The sequence below is a fragment of the Phaenicophaeus curvirostris genome, chromosome 1 (genome assembly GCF_032191515.1).
Source record: "Phaenicophaeus curvirostris isolate KB17595 chromosome 1, BPBGC_Pcur_1.0, whole genome shotgun sequence".
Lineage (NCBI taxonomy): Eukaryota > Metazoa > Chordata > Aves > Cuculiformes > Cuculidae > Phaenicophaeus > Phaenicophaeus curvirostris.
Genome location: NC_091392.1, coordinates 505 through 20,289, shown reverse-complemented (window position 1 = coordinate 20,289; position 19,785 = coordinate 505). Strand labels below are relative to the sequence as shown.

The 19,785-nt window shown below is 61.7% G+C and overlaps 3 protein-coding genes across 5 annotated transcripts; 1 reads left to right on the top strand and 2 right to left on the bottom strand.

Annotated features, from left to right (window-relative positions):
• The first annotated feature begins 97 nt into the window (after positions 1–97).
• On the top strand, positions 98–15,180 carry NCAPH2 (non-SMC condensin II complex subunit H2). Of its 3 annotated transcripts, none has more exons than XM_069854273.1 (21): positions 98–161; positions 1,002–1,147; positions 1,280–1,381; positions 2,596–2,651; positions 2,840–2,915; positions 3,138–3,209; positions 4,117–4,196; positions 4,514–4,665; positions 4,804–4,866; positions 5,744–5,853; positions 6,262–6,327; positions 6,434–6,497; positions 6,622–6,729; positions 7,964–8,017; positions 8,949–9,013; positions 9,132–9,228; positions 10,769–10,837; positions 10,958–11,010; positions 12,078–12,179; positions 13,873–14,022; positions 14,999–15,180. In XM_069854273.1, the coding sequence occupies exons 2-21, from the start codon at positions 1,040–1,042 to the stop codon at positions 15,155–15,157; spliced, it is 1,806 nt and encodes a 601-aa protein (XP_069710374.1). In that variant the 5' UTR covers positions 98–161; positions 1,002–1,039; the 3' UTR covers positions 15,158–15,180. The 3 variants fall into 3 exon arrangements, with proteins under 3 accessions (XP_069710374.1, XP_069710287.1, XP_069710453.1); XM_069854186.1 differs by having other exon boundaries at positions 99–161; positions 6,431–6,497; XM_069854352.1 differs by having other exon boundaries at positions 101–161; positions 6,431–6,497; positions 9,147–9,228.
• A 1,277-nt stretch (positions 15,181–16,457) lies between these two features.
• On the bottom strand, positions 16,458–17,515 carry LOC138716687 (protein SCO2 homolog, mitochondrial-like; the record flags this gene model as incomplete). The annotated part of the gene is made up of 1 exon (XM_069849857.1): positions 16,458–17,515. A coding segment is annotated over one exon (513 nt), but the record flags the coding sequence as incomplete, so codon positions are not given.
• On the bottom strand, positions 17,508–18,616 carry LOC138716684 (protein SCO2 homolog, mitochondrial-like). Its single transcript, XM_069849853.1, has one exon. The coding sequence runs from the start codon at positions 18,614–18,616 to the stop codon at positions 17,900–17,902; it is 717 nt and encodes a 238-aa protein (XP_069705954.1). The 3' UTR covers positions 17,508–17,899.
• Between the last annotated feature and the right edge of the window lie 1,169 nt (positions 18,617–19,785).

Sequence of the window (19,785 nt, the reverse complement as noted above, 5' to 3'; positions counted from 1 at the left end):
ACGACGCGCCGGCGCGCGCGGTGACGTCACCCACACCGCAGACAGACCCTCGGGAAGTGGGGGCGGTGACGTCATCGCGCGGCGCCGCTCCCCCGTCGCGCGCGCGGGAAAGACGAAAATGGCGGCGGCGGGCGGGGAAGAAGGAGGCGGCGGGGAGTGAGGTGAGAGACGAGGGGAAAGGGGGGAAAGGAGGAGCCCTGAGAGACCGGGACGGGCTGGAGAAGCGGGGCTGGGGGAACGTCGGGAGGTTCAACAAGGCCACGGGCAACGTCCTGCAGCTGGGTGGGGACAATCCCTGGTTTCCATCGAGGCTGGGGATGGTGTGATGGGAGCAGCTTGAGGAGAAGGACTTGGGGGGCTGGGGGAGGAGAAGCTCCACAGGAGCCACAACGTGTTCTCCTGGCTCAGAAACCCCCCGTGTCCTGGGCTGCATCCAGAGACCGTGGCCAGCAGGGAGGGAGGGGATTGTCCCCTCTGCTTCTCTCGGGGAGACCTCAGCTGGAGGGTTGGGGCCAGGGCTGGAATCCTCAGCAGGAGAAGGAGATGGAGCTGTTGGGACGGGGCCAGAGGAGGCTCCAAGGATGATGCGAGGGCTGGAGAACCTCCCGTCCGAGGACAGGCTGGGAGAGTTGGGGTTGTGGAGAAGAGAAGGCTCCGAGGAGACCTTAGAGAGACCTTCCAGTACCTGAAGGGGCTCCAGGAAAGCTGGGGAGGGGCTGTTCCCAAAGGCTTGTGGGGATGGGACGAGGGGCAATGGGGATAAACTGGAGAGGGGCAGAGTTAGACTGGACAGGAGGAGGAATTTCTTCATGATGAGGGTTTGGAGGCCCTGGAACAGGTTTCCCAGAGAAGCCGTGGCTGCCCCATCCCTGGAGGGGTTCAAGGCCAGATTGGATGGGGCTTGGAGCCCCTGATCCGGTGGGAGGTGTCCCTGCCCCTGCTTGAAACTGGTTGGGCTTGGAGGTCTCTTCCAACCCGCCCCATCCTGTGCTTCTCCGAAGCCAAGGGCAGCGGGACTCGAAGCCGTCCAGGTGGCACCATGGAGGTGGTTCAGTCGCGCTTCCTGCACCTCCTGCAGCCCATCCGCGACCTCTCCAAGAACTGGGAGGTGGACGTGGCCGCCCAGCTCGAGGAGTACCTGGAGGAGGTAAAGGGGGAACCTTTGAGGGTCTTTCTGTCCTGCTGTGCTGATGGTTCCCTGCGCCTCTTGGCGCTTCCCTCTTCCTCAAATCCTCCTCCCAGCTTGGCTTTTCACCCTTTTTTTGGGTGCGACCCACAGCTGGAGCACGTCACCATTTCCTTCGACAACGGCAAAACCACCATGAACTTCATCGAAGCGGCGCTGCTGATCCAGGGATCTGCCTGCGTCTATAGCAAGAAGGTGAGGGAGCACCGAAGGGGTTGGGTTGGAAGGGACCTCAAGGCCCACCCGGTTCCACCTCGAAGCATGGAATGGGTTGGGACATCTCCCAGTGGATCAGGTTGCTCCAAACCCCATCCAGCCTGGCCTTGAGCACCTCCAAGACTGAGATTTAGGGATTGGAACAGTGGGAAGGATCACGAGGTCATCCAGAAAATGGATCCCAGATCCCTGGGGTTGAGATTTAGGGATTCAAAAAATGGGAAGGATCATGAGACCATCCAGAAACTGCCCAGGGTTGAGATTTAGGGATTCAAACAATGGGAAGGATCATGAGACCATCTGGAAACTGAATCCCAGCTGCCTGGGGTTGAGATTTAGGGATTCAAACAGTGGGAAGGATCATGAGATCATCCAGAAAATGGATCTCAGCTGCCTGGGGTTGAGATTTAGGGATTTAAACAGTGGGAAGAATGACAAGGTCATCCAGAAACTGAATCCCAGCTGCCTGGGGTTGAGATTTAAGGATTCAAACAGTGGGAAGGATCATGAGATCATCCAAAAAATGAATTCCAGCTGCCTGTGGTTGAGATTTAGGGATTCAAACAGTGGGAAGGATCATGAGACCATCCAGAAACTGAATCCCAGCTGCCTGGGGTTGAGATTTAGGAATTCAAACAGTGGGAAGGATCATGAGACCATCCAGAAAGTGAATCCCAGTCGCCTGGGGTTGAGATTTAGGGATTCAAACAGTGGGAAGGATCATGAGATCATCCAGAAAATGGATCTCAGCTGCCTGGGGTTGAGATTTAGGGATTTAAACAGTGGGAAGAATGACAAGGTCATCCAAAAAATGAATTCCAGCTGCCTGGGGTTGAGATTTAAGGATTCAAACAGTGGGAAGGATCATGAGATCATCCAAAAAATGAATTCCAGCTGCCTGGGGTTGAAATTTATGGATTTAAACAATGGGAAGGATCACGAGATCACCCAGAAAATGAATCCCAGCTGCCTGGGGTTGAGATTTAGGGATTCAAACAGTGGGAAGGATCACGAGACCATCCAGAAACTGAATCCCAGATCCCTGGGGCTGAGATTTAGGGATTCAAACAGTCGAAAAGATCATCCAGAAACTGGATCCCAGCTGCCCGGGGATGGGAGGAGGGCGGCAGCGTCGCCTGGTTCCAGCTGGAGCCACTTTCTCCTCCTCCAGCGAGCCGGTTGCTGTTTTCCAGGTGGAATATCTCTACATGCTGGTCTACCAGACGCTGGATTTCATCAGCAATAAAAAGTAGGTAGAGTTTTGTGCGAGGGGGCGTTCCTGGGGCTCTGGCTGCTGCTTCTCGCGGTGTCGATCTCGTGGGATGCTCCGGCGCGGTGGTTTTGCAGCCGCCTTGGAAGGATCCGGTTGTTTCTTCGTGTCCAGCCCTCGAGGAGGTGATGAGGGATCCTAATTCCATCTTTTCCTCCCTGACGCAGGAGGCAAAAGCAGCCCTGCTCGGTTGGAGAGGACGGCAAGGACGTCGACGCCACCTTTCGGAGCGAGCGTGAGGAGGTGAGGCCGATCCGCGCCTCGGTGGCCGCGGGAGCGGTTTTAGCTTCCGTGGGGATATCCCAGTGCTCCCTCTTCCTCCTGTGGGTGCTCTCCCGGTGTTCCCTAGCGGGAATTCAGCCTCGGATCCATCCCAGCTGCCTCCGCCGGCTCCGTCCTGCCCGGTGATGGCGTCTCGGCATCAGCACGGAGCCGGCGTGACCGCTGCCGCGGCTCTCTCCGCAGTTCCTCTCGCTGGATGACATCGGAGACAGCAGCCAGGAGAACGTGGACCTGAAGAAGGATCATCAGCCCAACGTAAGAACGGCTCTTCTCCTTTTCCAGCCCTCCCCGTGTCAGCGTTTCACAGAGTCACCAGGTTGGAAAGGACCCACGGGATCATCGAGTCCAACCATCCCCATCGATCACTAACCCATGTCCCTCAGCACCTCGGCCACCCGGCCCTTAAACCCCTCCAGGGAAGGGGACTCAACCCCCTCCCTGGGCCTGAGAACCCTCTCAGGGAGTTGGAGAGAGCAATGAGGTCTCCCCTCAGCCTCCTCTTCTCCAGCCTAAACACCCCCAGGGCCCTCAGGCTTCTTCTCCAGCCCCTTCCCCAGCTCCGTTGCTCTTCTCCAGACGTGCTCCAACATCTCAAGGTCTTTCTTGTGGGGAGGGGCCCAGCACTGACCCCAGGATTCGAGGAGCGGTCTCCCCAGGGCCGAGGCCAGAGGGAGAAGAACCTCCCTGGCCCTGCTGGCCACGCCGGCTCTGCTCCAAGCCAAGATGCCCTTGGCCTTCTTGGCCCCCTGGGCCCCTGCTGGCTCCTGGTCAACCAACCCCCCCAGGTCCTTCTCCTCCAGGCCCTTTCCAGCCAGCCTTCTCCTAGGCTGGAGCTGCCCAGGGTTGTTGTGCCCCACGGGCAGGACCCGCCCTTTGGCCTCGTTAACCCTCATCCCGTTGGTCTCAGCCCATGGATCCAGCCTGTTCAGATCCCTTTGGAGCCTCCCGACCCTCCAGCAGATCCAGCTTCCCCCCAGCTCAGTGTCACCCCCAAACTCGCTCAGGGTGCCCTCGATGCCTTCATCCAGGTCATTGATGAAGACATTGACCAGGCCTGGGCCCAGCTCTGACCCTGGGGACACCCCTTTCCCGGGATGGATCCCTCGGGGGCCTGGGCAGCGCTGTTCCGTGCCGGGCCACTCCTGCTGCTTTCCCTTTCCAGGCCGTGGACATCGTTCCCTTGACTCCGATGTCTTTGGTCCCTCCAGAAGAGGATGAGAAGAGAGATAACCCCCTGTTGAGGTGGGATGAGGCCCTGTTGAGGTGGGATGAGGCCCTGTTGAGGTGGGATGAGGCCCTGTTGAGGTGGGATGAGCCCGGTTGAGGTGGGATCTGCTGTGGGGTTCTCATTCGGGTCAGGTTCTCCTCGTGCCTTGGCCGAGGATGCGGTTCCTGCTGCGGGAAAATCCTCTGGGGACGCGATTCCTGCCTTTGGGTACGGCCGGGGAGGACAACATGGAGCTAGGCTGGGATTTTGGGTTGGGAAGAGCCACGAGGAGAGCTGGAACCTCGGAGAAACGGCATCTCCGTGGGGTTCGCTGATAGCTCTTTGCCCTCAGCCGGAAAGGGGAGCTCCTGGCGAGCCGCAAGGATTTCCGGATGAACACGTGCACCCCTCACGCCACCGGCGCTTTCCTGCTGGAGCTGGCGGGGCTCTCGCCGACCTTCCCGCTGGAGCCGCGGTGCCCAGGGAGCCCCAGAAGAGCTCCAGGTACCAACTTTGGGCTGCGGATCCCGCGATGCTGGGATTGTTCGGGCTGGAAAAGACCTTTAGGAGCATCGAGTCCAACCATCAACCCAACCCCAGCCCTGATTGGTTCCTGATGGCTCCTTTCTGTCCCCTCGGCAGGAGCGCCGTCCTGCGGCCTCGGCGCGGATCCTGTCCAGGCGCTGAGCTTCTCAGAAGATGCAGGTGAGCTGTGGGCTCCCACGTTGGTGAGATTCTGCAGCCGAATTCCTAGGAGCAAAGAACCAGGATGGGTTGGGTCGGAAGGGACCTTCAAGCTCATCCAGTTCCAACCCCTGGGATGGGCAGGGACACCTCCCACTGGATCAGGGTGATCGAAGCCCCATCCAACCTGGCCTTGAACCCCTCCAGGGATGGGGCAGCAACAGCTTCTCCGGGAAACCTCTTCCAGGGCCTCCAAACCCTCATCATGAAGAAATTCCTCCTCCTGTCCAGTCTAAATCCACCCCTTTCCAGTTTATCCCCATTGCCCCTCGTCCCATCTCCAAGACTTTGTAGAAGGTCCCTCCCCAGCTTTCCTGGAGCCCCTTCAGGCTCTGGAAGGTCTCTCTAAGGTCTCCTCGGAGCCTTCTCTTCTCCACCACCCCAACTCTCCCAGCCTGGCCTCGGACGGGAGGTTCTCCAGCCCTCGCATCATCCTTGGAGCCTCCTCTGGCCCCGTTCCAACAGCTCCATCTCCTTCTCCTGGGGAGGATTCCAGCCCTGGCCCCAACCCTCCAGCTGAGGTCTCCCCGAGAGGAGCAGAGGGGACAATCCCCTCCCTCCCTGCTGGCCACGCTCTCTGGATGCAGCCCAGGACACGGGGGGTTTCTGGGCTGCGAGCGCACCTTGTGGCTCCTGTGGAGCTTCTCCTCCCCCAGCCCCCCAAGTCCTTCTCCTCAAGCTGCTCCATCACACCATCCCCAGCCTGGACTGAAATCGAGGATTGCCCCGACCCAGCTGTAGGACCTTGGCCTTGTAGAACCTCATGAGGGTTTCACTTCTTGCGAGATGAAGGATCACAGAGGCTTTTGCAGCCTTTGACTGTTCCCATCCCCTCCAGGTGCTACAGAACCTGAGGATGACAACTGCGGAGGTGACAATGTGCCCGGCATCCCGGAAAATGACGTGGAAATGATTCCGGCTGCTCGGAAACACGTGGAGGCGCAGAGGGTAGGGGCTGGGCAGGGCCAGGCTCTTCTCCCTCTGGCCTCGGCCCTGGGGAGACCGCTCCTCGAATCCTGGGGTCAGTTCTGGGCCCTCCCCACAAGAAAGACCTTGAGATGTTGGAGCACGTCTGGAGAAGAGCAACGGAGCTGGGGAAGGGGCTGGAGAAGAAGCCTGAGGGCCCTGGGGGTGTTTAGGCTGGAGAAGAGGAGGCTGAGGGGAGACCTCGTTGCTCTCTCCAACTCCCTGAGAGGGTTCTCAGGCCCAGGGAGGGGGTTGAGTCCCCTTCCCTGGAGGGGTTTAAGGGCCGGGTGGCCGAGGTGCTGAGGGACACGGGTCAGGGATTGATGGGGATGGTTGGACTCGATGATCCCGTGGGTCCTTTCCAACCTGGTGGCTCCGTGACTCTCCCAGATGGCGCTGAGGGAGAGACGATTCCTCCTGCGGGAACGAGCCCAGGACCCCAACGCCCACATCAAGGTAGGAGAGCTGGAGCCAGAAACCCTCTGGGAGTCCGTGTGGGGAGCGCGGGGCCCTCCCCGCGGAGCTCGGCCGCTTCCCTCCGTGCTCCCTCCTTTCCCAGGAGATGCTGGATCCGTGGCAAAGTCTCGACCCCTTCCATGACTCCGAGGAGAAGCCGTTTAAGAAAGGTATCGCGCGGTGCAGCCGGGGCCTTCCCGGAGCCGCGCTCAGGCCTGGGAACGGGGCGGCCTGCGCCGTCCGAGAGCGGCGACTCCGGAGTCTCCGCTGGCTGCTGATCTCTGCCTGCTGCAGGGAGGCCCTTCGTGCTGCCGCACGGCCTGGACGACGTGGTGGGCGGCAAGCGGAAGAGGAAAGGCCCCAGGAAGCTCCAGGACTTCCCCAAATGGTTTGCTGCGGCCTGTGAGTGGCGTGGCGGTGGTGTTTCCAGCAGGATCCCGCTGGATCCGTGCCCCTGAGCCCGTCCTTCCTTCCTTCCTTCCCTCCTTCCTTCCCTCCCTCCTTCCCTCCCTCCTTCCCTCCCTCCTTCCCTCCCTCCTTCCCTCCCTCCCTCCTTCCTTCCCTCCTTCCCTCCCTCCCTCCTTCCCTTCCTCCCTCCCTCCCTCCTTCCCTCCCTCCCTCCTTCCCTCCCTCCCTCCTTCCCTCCCTCCCTCCTTCCCTCCCTCCCTCCTTCCCTCCCTCCCTCCTTCCCTCCCTCCCTCCTTCCCTCCCTCCCTCCTTCCCTCCCTCCCTCCTTCCCTCCCTCCCTCCTTCCCTCCCTCCCTCCTTCCCTCCCTCCCTCCTTCCTTCCCTCCCTCCTTCCTTCCCTCCCTCCTTCCTTCCCTCCCTCCTTCCTTCCCTCCCTCCTTCCTTCCCTCCCTCCTTCCTTCCCTCCCTCCTTCCTTCCCTCCCTCCTTCCTTCCCTCCCTCCTTCCTTCCCTCCCTCCTTCCTTCCCTCCCTCCTTCCTTCCCTCCCTCCTTCCTTCCCTCCCTCCTTCCTTCCCTCCCTCCTTCCTTCCCTCCCTCCTTCCTTCCCTCCCTCCTTCCTTCCCTCCCTCCTTCCCTCCTCAATCGCTTTCCTACTTCTTCCCTAAGCCCTTCCTTCCCCAACCGGCTTTCTCTGTCCTTCCCCAACCCCTTTCCTCCTTCCTTTCTTCCCCAAACCCCTTTTCTCCTTCCTTCCTTCCCCAAACCCCTTTCCTCCTTCCTTCCTTCCCCAAACCCCTTTCCTCCTTCCTTCCCCAAACCCCTTTCCTCCTTCCTTCCCCAAACCCCTTTCCTCCTTCCTTCCCCAAACCCCTTTCCTCCTTCCTTCCCCAAACCCCTCCTCCTTCCTTCCTTCCCCAATCCCCTTTCCTCCTTCCTTCCTGCCCCAATCGCTTTCCTACTTCTTTTCTAAGCCCTTCCTTCTGCAAACCCTTTTCCTCCTTTGTTCCTCCCTTCCTCCCTTCCTCCCTCGACCGCTTTCCTCCTTCCCCAAACCCCTTTCCTCCTTCCTCCTTCATTCCTTCCTTCCCCCCAAACCCTTCCTCCTTCCTTCCTTTGTTCCCCAAACTCCTTCCTCCTTCCTCCTCCTCTCCCCTTTCCATTTCCCCCTTTCCATTTCCCCCCTTCCGTTTCCTCTTCCTCCTGATTCCCTCCTCTCCGCTTCCCGCAGACAACAACGTCGCCGACACCCACAAAACGAGGCGGAAAGGCCCCACGTTCGCAGGTTTTTGGGGTTTGGGGGGCTTCGCTTGGGATTTTAGAGTTTTACTGAGGGTTTTGGGGGGCTTTACTGGATTTAGGGGTTCTGCTGGGGTTTGGGGGCTTTGCTTGGGATTTTGGAGTTTTACTGAGGGTTTTGGGGGGCTTTTCTGGGATTTAGGGGTTCTGCTGGGGTTTGGGGGGCTTTGCTTGGGATTTTAGTCTTTAATTGAGGGTTTTGGGGGCTTTACTGGGATTTAGGGGTTCTGCTGGGGTTTGGGGGCTTTGCTTGGGATTTTAGAGTTTTACTGAGGGTTTTGGGGGGCTTTACTGGGATTTAGGGGTTCTGCTGGGGTTTGGGGGGCTTTGCTTGGGATTTTAGTCTTTAATTGAGGGTTTTGGGGGGCTTTACTGGGATTTAGGGGTTCTGCTGGGGTTTGGGGGGCTTTGCTTGGGATTTTAGTCTTTAATTGAGGGTTTTGGGGGGGCTTTACTGGGATTTAGGGGTTCTGCTGGGGTTTGGGGGGCTTTGCTTGGGATTTTAGTCTTTTATTGAGGGATTTTGGGGGGCTTTTCTGGGATTTAGGGGTTCTGCTGGGGTTTGGGGGGCTTTGCTTGGGATTTTAGTCTTTAATTGAGGGTTTTGGGGGGCTTTACTGGGATTTAGGGGTTCTGCTGGGGTTTGGGGGGCTTTGCTTGGGATTTTAGAGTTTTACTGAGGGTTTTGGGGGGCTTTTCTGGGATTTAGGGGTTCTGCTGGGGTTTGGGGGGCTTCGCTTGGGATTTTAGAGTTTTATTGAGGGTTTTTGCGGGCTTTTCTGGGATTTTAGGGGCCATTTCTGGGATTTTGGGGAGGTTTTTTGGGCTTGAGCTATTTTGCTGGGATTCTGGGGGGCTTGGCTTGGATTTTGGGGGGGGTTTTCTGGATTGTACCCCCATCCTCTCCCTCCCCGCAGACCTGGAGTCTCTGTACTGGCAGCAGCTCCGGGCGCGTTTGGCCTCTCAGCGCAAGAACCGTGGGGTGAGCGGAGGCTGCGGAGAATCCGGGACCCCCCGGGACCCCCCTCCTGCCCTCGTGGGGGGCTCCTGGGATTTGGGGGGGTTCTGTTTGCCCCCCCATTCCCTCGCTGCGGCCTCAGGGTTTCCCTTTCCAGGCGGCGCCGTGGGTGCCGCTGCCCCAGGAGGAGCCGGAGCCGCTGGAGGAGGCGCGAGAGGCCGATGGGGAGGATGGAGCCGGTACTTTGGGCCCCTTGGATCCCCCCCAAATCTCCCCTTGGATCCCCCCCAAATCTCCCCTTGGATCCCCCCAAATCCCCCCAATTCTTCCCAAATCCCCTTGGATCCCCCCTAGATTCCCTTGGATCCCCCCCAAATCTTCCTGGGTCACCCCAAATCCCCTTGGATCCCCCATAGATCCCCTTGGATCCCCCCCAAATCTCCCTGGATCCCCCAAATCCCCTTGGATTCCCCCCGAATCCTGTTGCATCCCCCACAAATCTCCCCTTGGATCCCCCCAATTCTCCCCAAATCCCCTTGGATGTCCTCCAGATCTCCCTGGATTCCCCAAATCCCCTTGGATCCCCCCCCAGTCTTCCTGGATCACCCCAAATCCCTTTGGATCCCCCCAAATCTCCCCAGATCCCCTAAATCCTCTTGGATTCCCCAAATCCCCTTGGATCCCCTACAAATCTCCCCAGATCCCCTAAAACCCTTGGATCCTCCCCCAAATCCCCTTGGATCCTCCCCCAAATCTCCCTGGATCCCCCAAATCCTGTTGGATCCCCGACAAATCTCCCTGGATCCCCTAAATCCCCTTGAATCCCCCCTGAATCCTGTTGGATCCCCCCCAAATCTCCCCTTGGATCCCCCCAATTCCCCCCAGATCCCCTTGGATCCCCCCCAAATCTTCCTGGGTCACCCCAAATCCCCTTGAATCCCTTTGGATCCCCCCCAAATCTCCCCGGATCCCCTAAATCCCCTTGGATCCCTCCCAGATCTCCCCGCATCCCCTAAATCCCCTTGGATCCCCCCCGAATCCTGTTGGATCCCCCCCAAGTCTCCCTGGATCCCCTAAATCCCCTTGGATCCCCCCCGTATCCTATTGGATCCCCCACAGATCTCCCTGGATCACCCCAAATCCCCTTGAATCCCTTTGGATCCCCCTCAAATCTCCCCGCATCCCCAAAATCCCTTTGGATCCCCCACACGTCTCCCCAGATCCCCTAAATCCCCTTGGATCCCCCCCGAATCCTGTTGGATCCCCCCCAAATCTCCCTGGATCCCCCAAATCTCCCTAGATCCCCCAAATCCTGTTGGATCCCCCCCAAATCTCCCCAGATTCCCTAAACCCTCTTGGATCCCCCAAATCCCCTTGGATCCCCTACAAATCTCCCCAGATCCCCTAAAACCCTTGGATCCCCCCCGAATCCTATTGGATCCCCCCCAAATCCCCTTGAATTCCCCCAAATCCCCTTGGATCCTCCCCCAAATCTCCCTGGATCCCCCAAATCCCCTTGGATCCCCCCCAAATCTCCCCAGATCCCCCCCGAATCCTGTTGGATCCCCCCCAAATCTCCCCGGATCACCCCAAATCCCCTTGAAACCCCCCCCAATCCTCCCCAAATCCCCTTGGATCCTCTTGGATCCCCCCCAAATCTCCCTGGATCCCCCAAATCCCCTTGGATCCTCCCCCAAATCTCCCTGGATCCCCCAAATCCCCTTGGATCCCCCCCCAACTCCCCCCAAGGGTCACGGCTCGCGTCCCCTCTCCCCTCAGACGACTTCGTGGAGCACGAGGACCTCCCACCCGAGGGCCCCGAGGAACCAGGAGCCGAAGTCGCCCTGCGTGAGCTTCTTCCCCTCGGCACAAGCCGTCACCCCCCCCCCTTCCCCCCAAAACCCCCCTGTCCGTCCGTCCATCTGTCCGTCCCCGGGGGCGGCCCCCTCACTCCCTGCCCTCCCGCAGGGCCCGGCCCCGAGGAATCGCTCGGCTACGAGGAGCTGGTGCGGAGGAACGTGGTGAGAGCCGGAGCGCGGGGAGAGGGGGGGACCCCGAATCCAACCTCGTGTCAAGGGGTGTCCCCAGGGCTCAGGGCTGGGGCCAGGCCTGGTCGATGTCTTCATCAATGACCTGGATGGAGGCATCGAGGGCGCCCTGAGCGAGTTTGGGGGTGACACTGAGCTGGGGGGGAGCTGGATCTGCTGGAGGGTCGGGAGGCTCCAAAGGGACCTGAACAGGCTGGATCCATGGGCTGAGACCAACGGGATGAGGGTTAACGAGGCCAAAGGGCGGGTCCTGCCCTTGGGGCACAACAACCCTGGGCAGCTCCAGCCTAGGAGAAGCCTGGCTGGAAAGTGCCTGGAGGAGAAGGACCTGGGGGGGTTGGTTGAACAGGAGGCAGCAGGGGCCCAGGGGGGCAAGAAGGCCAAGGGCATCTCGGCTTGGAGCAGAGCCGGCGTGGCCAGCAGGGCCAGGGAGGTTCTTCTCCCTCTGGCCTCGGCCCTGGGGAGAGCGCTCCTCGAATCCTGGGGTCAGTGCTGGGCCCTCCCCACCAGAAGGATGTTGAGGCTCTGGAGCGAGTGCAGAGAAGAGCAACGGAGCTGGGGAAGGGGCTGGAGAAGAAGCCTGAGGGCCCTGGGGGTGTTTAGGCTGGAGAAGAGGAGGCTGAGGGGAGACCTCATTGCTCTCTCCAACTCCCTGAGAGGAGGTTGTGGAGAGGAGGGAGCTGGGCTCTTCTCCCCAGGGCCAGGGGACAGGACGAGAGGGAATGGCCTCAAGCTCCACCAGGGGAGGCTCAGGCTGGACCTCAGGTGGAACTTCTTCACCAAAAGGGTCCTCAAGCCCTGTCCGAGGCTGCCCAGGGAGGGGGTTGAGTCCCCTTCCCTGGAGGGGTTTAAGGGCCGGGTGGCCGAGGTGCTGAGGGACACGGGTTAGTGATTGATGGGGATGGTTGGACTCCATGATCCAGTGGGTCTCTTCCAACCTGGGGATTCTCAGATCTTCCAGGTCTCAGTCATTCCTCGATTGCCCCGGGGGCGGGAATCCAGGGATTTGTCCTGCTCTCACCCCCGTTCCCCTCGCGCAGGAGCTGTTCATGGCCGAGTCGCAGAAATACGCTCGGGAGACGGAGCTGTCGCAGCACGTGCAGCGCTGGGAGGAGAGGATGGGGCCGCTGCTGCACGAGCAGGCAGGATGGGGGGGCGAGGAGGGGGGGTTTGGGGGTGAAGACAGAGGATTTGGGGGCGAGGAAGGGGGATTGGGGGTCAAAGATGGAGGATTTGGAGTCATAGATGGAGGATTTGGGGGTGAGGAAGGGGGATTGGGGGTGAAGACCAGGGATTTGGGGTCAAAGATGGAGGATTTGGGGGTGAGGAGGGGGGATTTGGGGGTGAAGATGATGGATTTGGGGCGAGGAGGGGGATTTGGGGATGAGGAGGGGGGATTTGGGGGTGAAGACAGAGGATTTGGGGGTGTGGAGAGGGGATTTTCCAGCAAGGAGGGGGGATTTGAGGCTGAGGAGGGGGGATTTGGGGGACAAAGTCAAGGGGTTTGTGGGTGAAGATGGAGGATTTGGGGGTGAGGAGGGGGATCTGGGGACAAAACCGAAGGGTTTGGGGGCGAGGAGGGGGGATTTGGGGGTGAAGATAGAGGATTTGGGGGCGAGGAGGGGGATTTGGGGACAAAACCAAGGGGTTTGTGGGCAAAGACAGACGATTTGGGGTCAATGATGGAGGATTTGGGGGCGAGAAGTGGGGGATTTGGGGGTCAAAGACAAGGATTTGGGGGCGAGGAGGGAGGATTTGGGGTCAAAGATGGAGGATTTGGGGGCGAGGAGGGGGGATTTGGGGGCGAAGAGGGAGGATTTGGGGACAAAGATGAGGGATTTAGGGCCAAGGAGATGGAGAGTGGGATGGGGAGAGGGGATTTGGGGGTGAAGATGGGGGATTTGGGGATGGGGAGAGGGGATTTGGGGGTGAGGAGGGGGGATTTGAGGTGAAGACAGAGGATTTGGGGGTGAGGAAGGGGGATTGGGGGTGAAGACCAGGGATTTGGGGTCAAAGATGGAGGATTTGGGGGCGAGGAGGGGGGATTTGGGGGTGAAGATGATGGATTTGGGGTGAGGAGGGGGATTTGGGGGTGAAGACCAGGGATTTGGAGGTGAAGACGATGGATTTGGGGCGAGGAGGGGAAATTTGGGGGCGAAGACAGAGGATTTGGGGGCGAGGAAGGGGCATTGGGGGTGAGGAGGGGGGATTTGGGGGTGAAGACGATGGATTTGGGGGTGAAGATAGAGGATTAGGGGGCGAGGAGGGGGATTTGGGGACAAAACCAAGGGGTTTGTGGGCGAAGACAGACGATTTGGGGTCAAAGATGGAGGATTTGGGGGCGAGGAGGGGGGATTTGGGGGTGAAGACGATGGATTTGGGGGTGAAGACAGAGGATTTGGGGGCGAGGAAGGGGGATTGGGGGTCAAAGATGGAGGATTTGGGGGCGAGGAGGGGGGATTTGGGGGTGAAGACCAGGGATTTGGAGGTAAAGATGGAGGATTTGGGAGTGAAGATGGAGGATTTGGGGGTGAGGAGGGGGAATTTGGGGTCAAAGATGGAGGATTTGGGGGTGAGGAGGGGGGATTTGGGGGTGAAGATGATGGATTTGGAGGTGAAGATGATGGATTTGGAGGTGAAGATGGAGGATTTGGGGGCGAGGAGGGGAGATTTGGGGATGAAGACGGGGGATTTGGACCAAGGAGACCGGGATGTGGGGCCAGGAGGGGTCCCAGCACCCCCTGCCCCACTCTGACCCCCCAAAAAAGGGTCCCAGAAGGGGTTCCCGGTGCCCCCTGCCCCACTGCGACCCCCTTTTTTTTTTTCGCCCCCCAGGAGCAGCGAGGGCCCTTCGACATCCACGCCTACGGCGAGACGGTGGCCGGGGCCTGCGCGGCGCTGGGCCGGTGGCGACCCTTCGCGGCACTGGTGGCCGGGAAACCCGCCTTCGAGGTTTGCCGCTACATGCTGGCCTCGCTCCAGCTGGTGAGGGCCCGGGGGCTGCGCTGGCCTCAGCGCGGGGGCCGGAGGGTCAGGGCTGGGGCCAGGGCTCGGCAACGTCCTCATCAACGACCGGGACGGAGGCGTCGAGGGCGCCCTGAGCGAGTTTGGGGGTGACACCGAGCTGGGGGGGAGCTGGATCTGCTGGAGAGCAGGGAGGATCCAAAGGGACCTGAACAGGCTGGATCCATGGGCTGAGACCAACGGGACGAGGTTCCACCAGGAACTTGGGGCACAAGAACCCTGGGCAGCTCCAGCCTAGGAGAAGGCTGGCTGGAAAGGGCCTGGAGGAGAAGGACCTGGGGGGGTTGGTTGACCAGGAGCCAGCAGGGGCCCAGGGGGCCAAGAAGGCCAAGGGCATCTTGGCTTGGAGCAGAGCCGGCGTGGCCAGCAGGGCCAGGGAGGTTCTTCTCCCTCTGGCCTCGGCCCTGGGGAGACCGCTCCTCGAATCCTGGGGTCAGTGCTGGGCCCCTCCCCACCAGAAGGATGTTGAGGCTCTGGAGCGAGTGCAGAGAAGAGCAACGGAGCTGGGGAAGGGGCTGGAGAACAAGCCTGAGGGCCCTGGGGGTGTTCAGCCTGGAGAAGAGGAGGCTGAGGGGAGACCTCATTGCTCTCTCCAACTCCCTGAGAGGAGGTTGTGGAGAGGAGGGAGCTGGGCTCTTCTCCCAAGGGCCAGGGGACAGGACGAGAGGGAATGGCCTCAAGCTCCAGGTTGGACCTCAGGTGGAACTTCTTCACCAAAAGGGTCCTCAAGCCCTGTCCGAGGCTGCCCAGGGAGGGGGTTGAGTCCCCTTCCCTGGAGGGGTTGAAGGGCCGGGTGGCCGAGGTGCTGAGGGACACGGGTTAGTGATTGATGGGGATGGTTGGACTCCATGATCCCGTGGGTCTCTCCCACCCTGGTGATTCTACGGCCTGGGGGGATCTTCTCGAGGAACCCCAACCCTCTTTGCCTCCTTTCCAGGCCAATGAGTACGTGGTGGAGCTGGCGCAGGCGCCGGGCTTGGAGGAGGCCGTGGACACCCTGCGGCTGCGGTTGCTCACGCAGCAGCGCCCGCGCGAGCGCTTCCACACCTTCCAACCCACGTCCGCCTCCCACGGGGCCCCAAAACCATCGGAATAAACCCCCCCTTTTTGGGAAAGATTCAGCTGCCGTGGGCGAGGAGAAGACATCTGGTTCCTCACGGGGTCAACTTGGGGGTGGTGGGATCTCTCCATGCTTGGAGATGGTTCTGGGGGGCCATGGGGGGGGGGGGAGTTTGGGGGCTCCCTCTCCCCATGGATCTTCCAGGGCGTGGTGGGGTCTTCTCCTGCATCTCTGGGGTCTCATTCCTGCTGGGAATGGTCCTGGGGGTTGCGTGAGCCAGTGGGGAGCTGGGGGTGGACCTGGGGGTCTTGGGAGTGGAACCAGGGGTCCCAGGGGCTGAGGAGGATCCAGGAATGGACATGGAGCTCTTGGTGACCAGCGTGGGGCTGAGAATGGATCTGCGGAGGATCAGGAGCTCCTGTTGGTTGATATGGGTCTGGGAATGGATCTGGGGATGGACCTGGAGCTCCTGGTGGTTGCCGTGGCTCTGGGAATGGATCTAGGAACGGCCCTGGAGCTCTTGATGGTTGATGTGGGTCTGGGAATGGATCTGGGGATGGACCTGGAGCTTTTGATGGTTGATGTGGGTCTGGGAATGGATCTGGGGAGCATCTGGGAGCTCTTGGTGGCCAGTGTGGGTCTGAGAATGGATCTGGGGAGGATCTGGGGATGGACCTGTGGGTCTAAGGGATCTAGGAATGGCCCTGGAGCTCTTGGTGGTTGATGTGGCTCTGAGAATGGATCTGGGAACGGCCCTGGAGCTCCCGGTGGTTGCCGTGGCTCTGAGAATGGATCTAGGGATGGCCCTGGAGCTCTTGGTGGTTGATGTGAGTCTGGGAATGGCCCTAGGGAGCATCTGGGGATGGTCCTGGAGCTCCTGGTGGTTGATGTGGGTCTGAGAATGGATCTGGGGAGCATCTGGGGATGGACATGGAGCTCTTGATGGCCAGTGTGGGTCTGAGAATGGATCTGGGGATGGACCTGGAGCTCTTGGTGGTTGATGTGGGTCTGAAAATGGATCTGGGGAGGATCTGGGGATGGACCTGGGGGTCTCAGGGATTCAGGAACAGACCTGGAGCTCTTGGTGGTCAATGTGGATCTGGGGAGGATCTGGGGATGGACCCGTGGGTCTCAGGGATCTGGGGATGGCCCTGGAGCGCTTTATGCTTTATGTGGGTCTGAGAATGGATCTGGGGAGCATCTGGGGATGGATCTGGGGGTCTCAGGGACCCAGGCACTGACCTGGAGCTCTTGGTGGCTGGTGGGGATCTGGGAATGGACCTGGAGCTCTTGTTGGCCATTGACGCTCTGGGAATGGACCTGTGGAGGATCTGGGGATGGACCTGGAGGTCCTGGTGGTTGACGTGGGTCTGAGAATGGATCTAGGAATGAACCTGGAGCTCTTGCTGGTTGATGCGAGTCTGGGAATGGCCCTAGGGAGCATCTGGGGATGGTCCTGGAGCTCCTGGTGGTTGATGTGGCTCTGGGAATGGATCTGGGGAGGATCTGGGGATGGACCTGGAGCTCCTGGTGGCCAGTGTGGGTCTGAGAATGGATCTAGGAACGGCCCTGGAGCTCCTGGTGGTTGACGTGGCTCTGGGAAGGGCCCTGGGGAGGATCTGGGGATGGACCTGGAGCTCTTGGTGGTTGATGTGGCTCTGGGAATGGCCCTGGGGAGCATCTGGGGATGGTCGTGGAGCTCCTGGTGGTTGCCGTGGCTCTGAGAATGGATCTAGGAAGGGCCCTGGAGCTCCCGGTGGGATCTAGGAAGGGCCCTGGAGCTCCCGGTGGGATCTAGGAAGGGCCCTGGAGCTCCCGGGGGGCAGCGCGGGGCCGAGCGCGGCCGTCCAAGCTCCCCGAGGCGCCGGGCGGCCGTGGCGTTTATTCGCGGGGCCGGTGGGTGCGCATGTGGCGCCGGACGCTGTCGGCGACCTGCCGGTGGCTCTTGCCGCGCCCGTAGGCGTCGCGGAGGAGCCCGTCGGGCGCCAGCAGGTAGAGCAGGACGCTGTGATCCACCACGTAGTCGCCGGCCTCGTCCCGCGGCCCCGCGCTGGCGTAGACGCGGAAGGCTCGGCCGGCCGCCCGCACGGCCTCGGCGTCCCCGGTCAAGCCCACCAGGCGCGGGTGGAAGTCGCTCAGGTAGCGCTCGAGGGCGGCCGCGTCGTCCCGCGCCGGATCCACCGTGATGAAGAGCGGCTGGAGCGGCGGCAGCCCCGGCTCCTCGTCCAGCGTCTCCACCACGCGGCTCAGCTTCTCCAGCTCCTCGGGGCAGAGCTGGGGAGGGGCTGGGGATGGACCCGGGGGGCTCGGGAGGCTGGGGATGGACCTGGAGCTCTTGGTGGTTGATGTGGGTCTGAGAATACATCTAGGAATGGCCCTGGAGCTCCTGGTTGTTCATGTGGCTCTGGGAATGGCCCTGGGGAGGATCTGGGGATGGACCTGGGGGTCTCAGGGATCTGGGGGTGGCCCTGGAGCACTTTATGCTTTATGTGGGTCTGAGAATGGATCTGGGGAGCATCTGGGGATGGACCTGTGGGTCTCAGGGATTTAGGAATGGACCTGGAGCTCTTGGTGATTCATGTGTGTCTGGGAATGGATCTGGGGAGCATCTGGGGATGGTCGTGGAGCTCCTGGTGGTTGCCGTGGCTCTGAGAATGGATCTAGGAAGGGCCCTGGAGCTCCTGGTGGGATCTAGGAAGGGCCCTGGAGCTCCCGGGGGGCAGCGCGGGGCCGAGCGCGGCCGTCCAAGCTCCCCGAGGCGCCGGGCGGCCGTGGCGTTTATTCGCGGGGCCGGTGGGTGCGCATGTGGCGCCGGATGCTGTCGGCGACCTGCCGGTGGCTCTTGCCGCGCCCGTAGGCGTCGCGGAGGAGCCCGTCGGGCGCCAGCAGGTAGAGCAGGACGCTGTGATCCACCACGTAGTCGCCGGCCTCGTCCCGCGGCCCCGCGCTGGCGTAGACGCGGAAGGCTCGGCCGGCCGCCCGCACGGCCTCGGCGTCCCCGGTCAAGCCCACCAGGCGCGGGTGGAAGTCGCTCAGGTAGCGCTCGAGGGCGGCCGCGTCGTCCCGCGCCGGATCCACCGTGATGAAGAGCGGCTGGAGCGGCGGCAGCCCCGGCTCCTCGTCCAGCGTCTCCACCACGCGGCTCAGCTTCTCCAGCTCCTCGGGGCACACGTCGGGGCAGTGGGTGAAGCCGAAATAGAGCAAAACCCACGCGCCGCGGAAATCCTGGAGGCTGCGGCGCCGCCCGTGCTGGTCCAGCAGCTCGAAGTCTCCGGCGCCCAAGGCCAGCGCCCGCAGCTCGTCTCGCCGCCGCTCCTGCGCCCGCCGCGCCTTCTCGTGCCGCAGGTAGAGCCACCAGGCGCCCGCCGCCGCGCCCAGCGCCGCCGCCGCCCCCGCGCGATGCCGCAGCGGCAGCCGCCGCGCCCCGCTCGCCGTCGCCAGCCCGCGCCGCGCCGCCTCGAGCAGGCGCCGAGAAGCGAGCGGCACGCGCAGCATCGCGGCGCTGGGCGAGCGGGGACGGGGTCAGCGCCACCAGCTCGGGGACGAGGGCCTCGGGACCCCGTCCCGTGCCCTTCGACCTCTTCCCGTTCCCTTTGTCCTCCTTCCCGTTCCCTTTGTCCCCCTCCCCTTCCCTTTGACCCCGTCCCCTTCCCTCTGACCCCGTCCCCTTCCCTCTGACCCCGTCCCCTTCCCCTCTGACCCCGTCCCCCTCCCCTCTGACCCCGTCCCCTCCCCTCTGACCCCGTCCCCCTCCCCTCTGACCCCGTCCCCCTCCCCTCTGACCCCGTCCCCCTCCCCTCTGACCCCGTCCCCCTCCCCTCTGACCCCGTCCCCTTCCCTCTGACCCCCTCCCCTTCCCCTCTGACCCCGTCCCCTTCCCCTCTGACCCCGTCCCCCTCCCCTTTGACCCCGTCCCCCTCCCCTCTGACCCCGTCCCCTTCCCTCTGACCCCGTCCCCTCCCCTCTGACCCCGTCCCCCTCCCCTCTGACCCCGTCCCCTCCCCTCTGACCCCTCCCCTCCCCTCTGACCCCGTCCCCTTCCCCTTTGGCCCCGTCCCTTCCCCTCTGACCCCGTCCCTTCCCCTCTGACCCCGTCCCGTCCCCTTTGACCCCTCTCTGTCCCCTTTGACCCCCTCCCCCTCCCTTTGACCCCGTTCCTGTCCCCTTCGACCCCCTCCCGTCCCATTCAACCCCCTCCCATTCCCTTTGACCCCATTCCCTTTGACCCCCTCCCGTTCCCTTTGTCCCCGTCCCGTCCCCTCTGACCCCCTCCCATCCCCTTTGACGCCGTCCCGATGCCCTCAGACCCCCATCTCCTGCTCTCTGACCCCCACCCCGTGCCCCCAGACCCCCATCTCCTGTCCTGACCCCCACCCTGAGCTCTCTCAACCCCAGCCCAATGTCCCCTGACCCCCACCCCATGCCCTCAGCCCCCCATCTCCTTCCCTGACCCTCACTCTGTGCTCTCAGCCCCCCCTTTCCCCCCTTCAGCCCCCCATTTTCCCCCTTCATCCCCCCTTTCTCCTCTTTCCCTCCCTTTTCCCCCCCTTCAGCCCCCATTTCCCTCCTATTTCCCCCCTTTAGCCCCCCATTTCCCCCTTCAGCCCATTTAACCCCCTTCAGCCCCCCATTTCCCCCCTTTAGCCCCCCATTTCCCCCCTTTA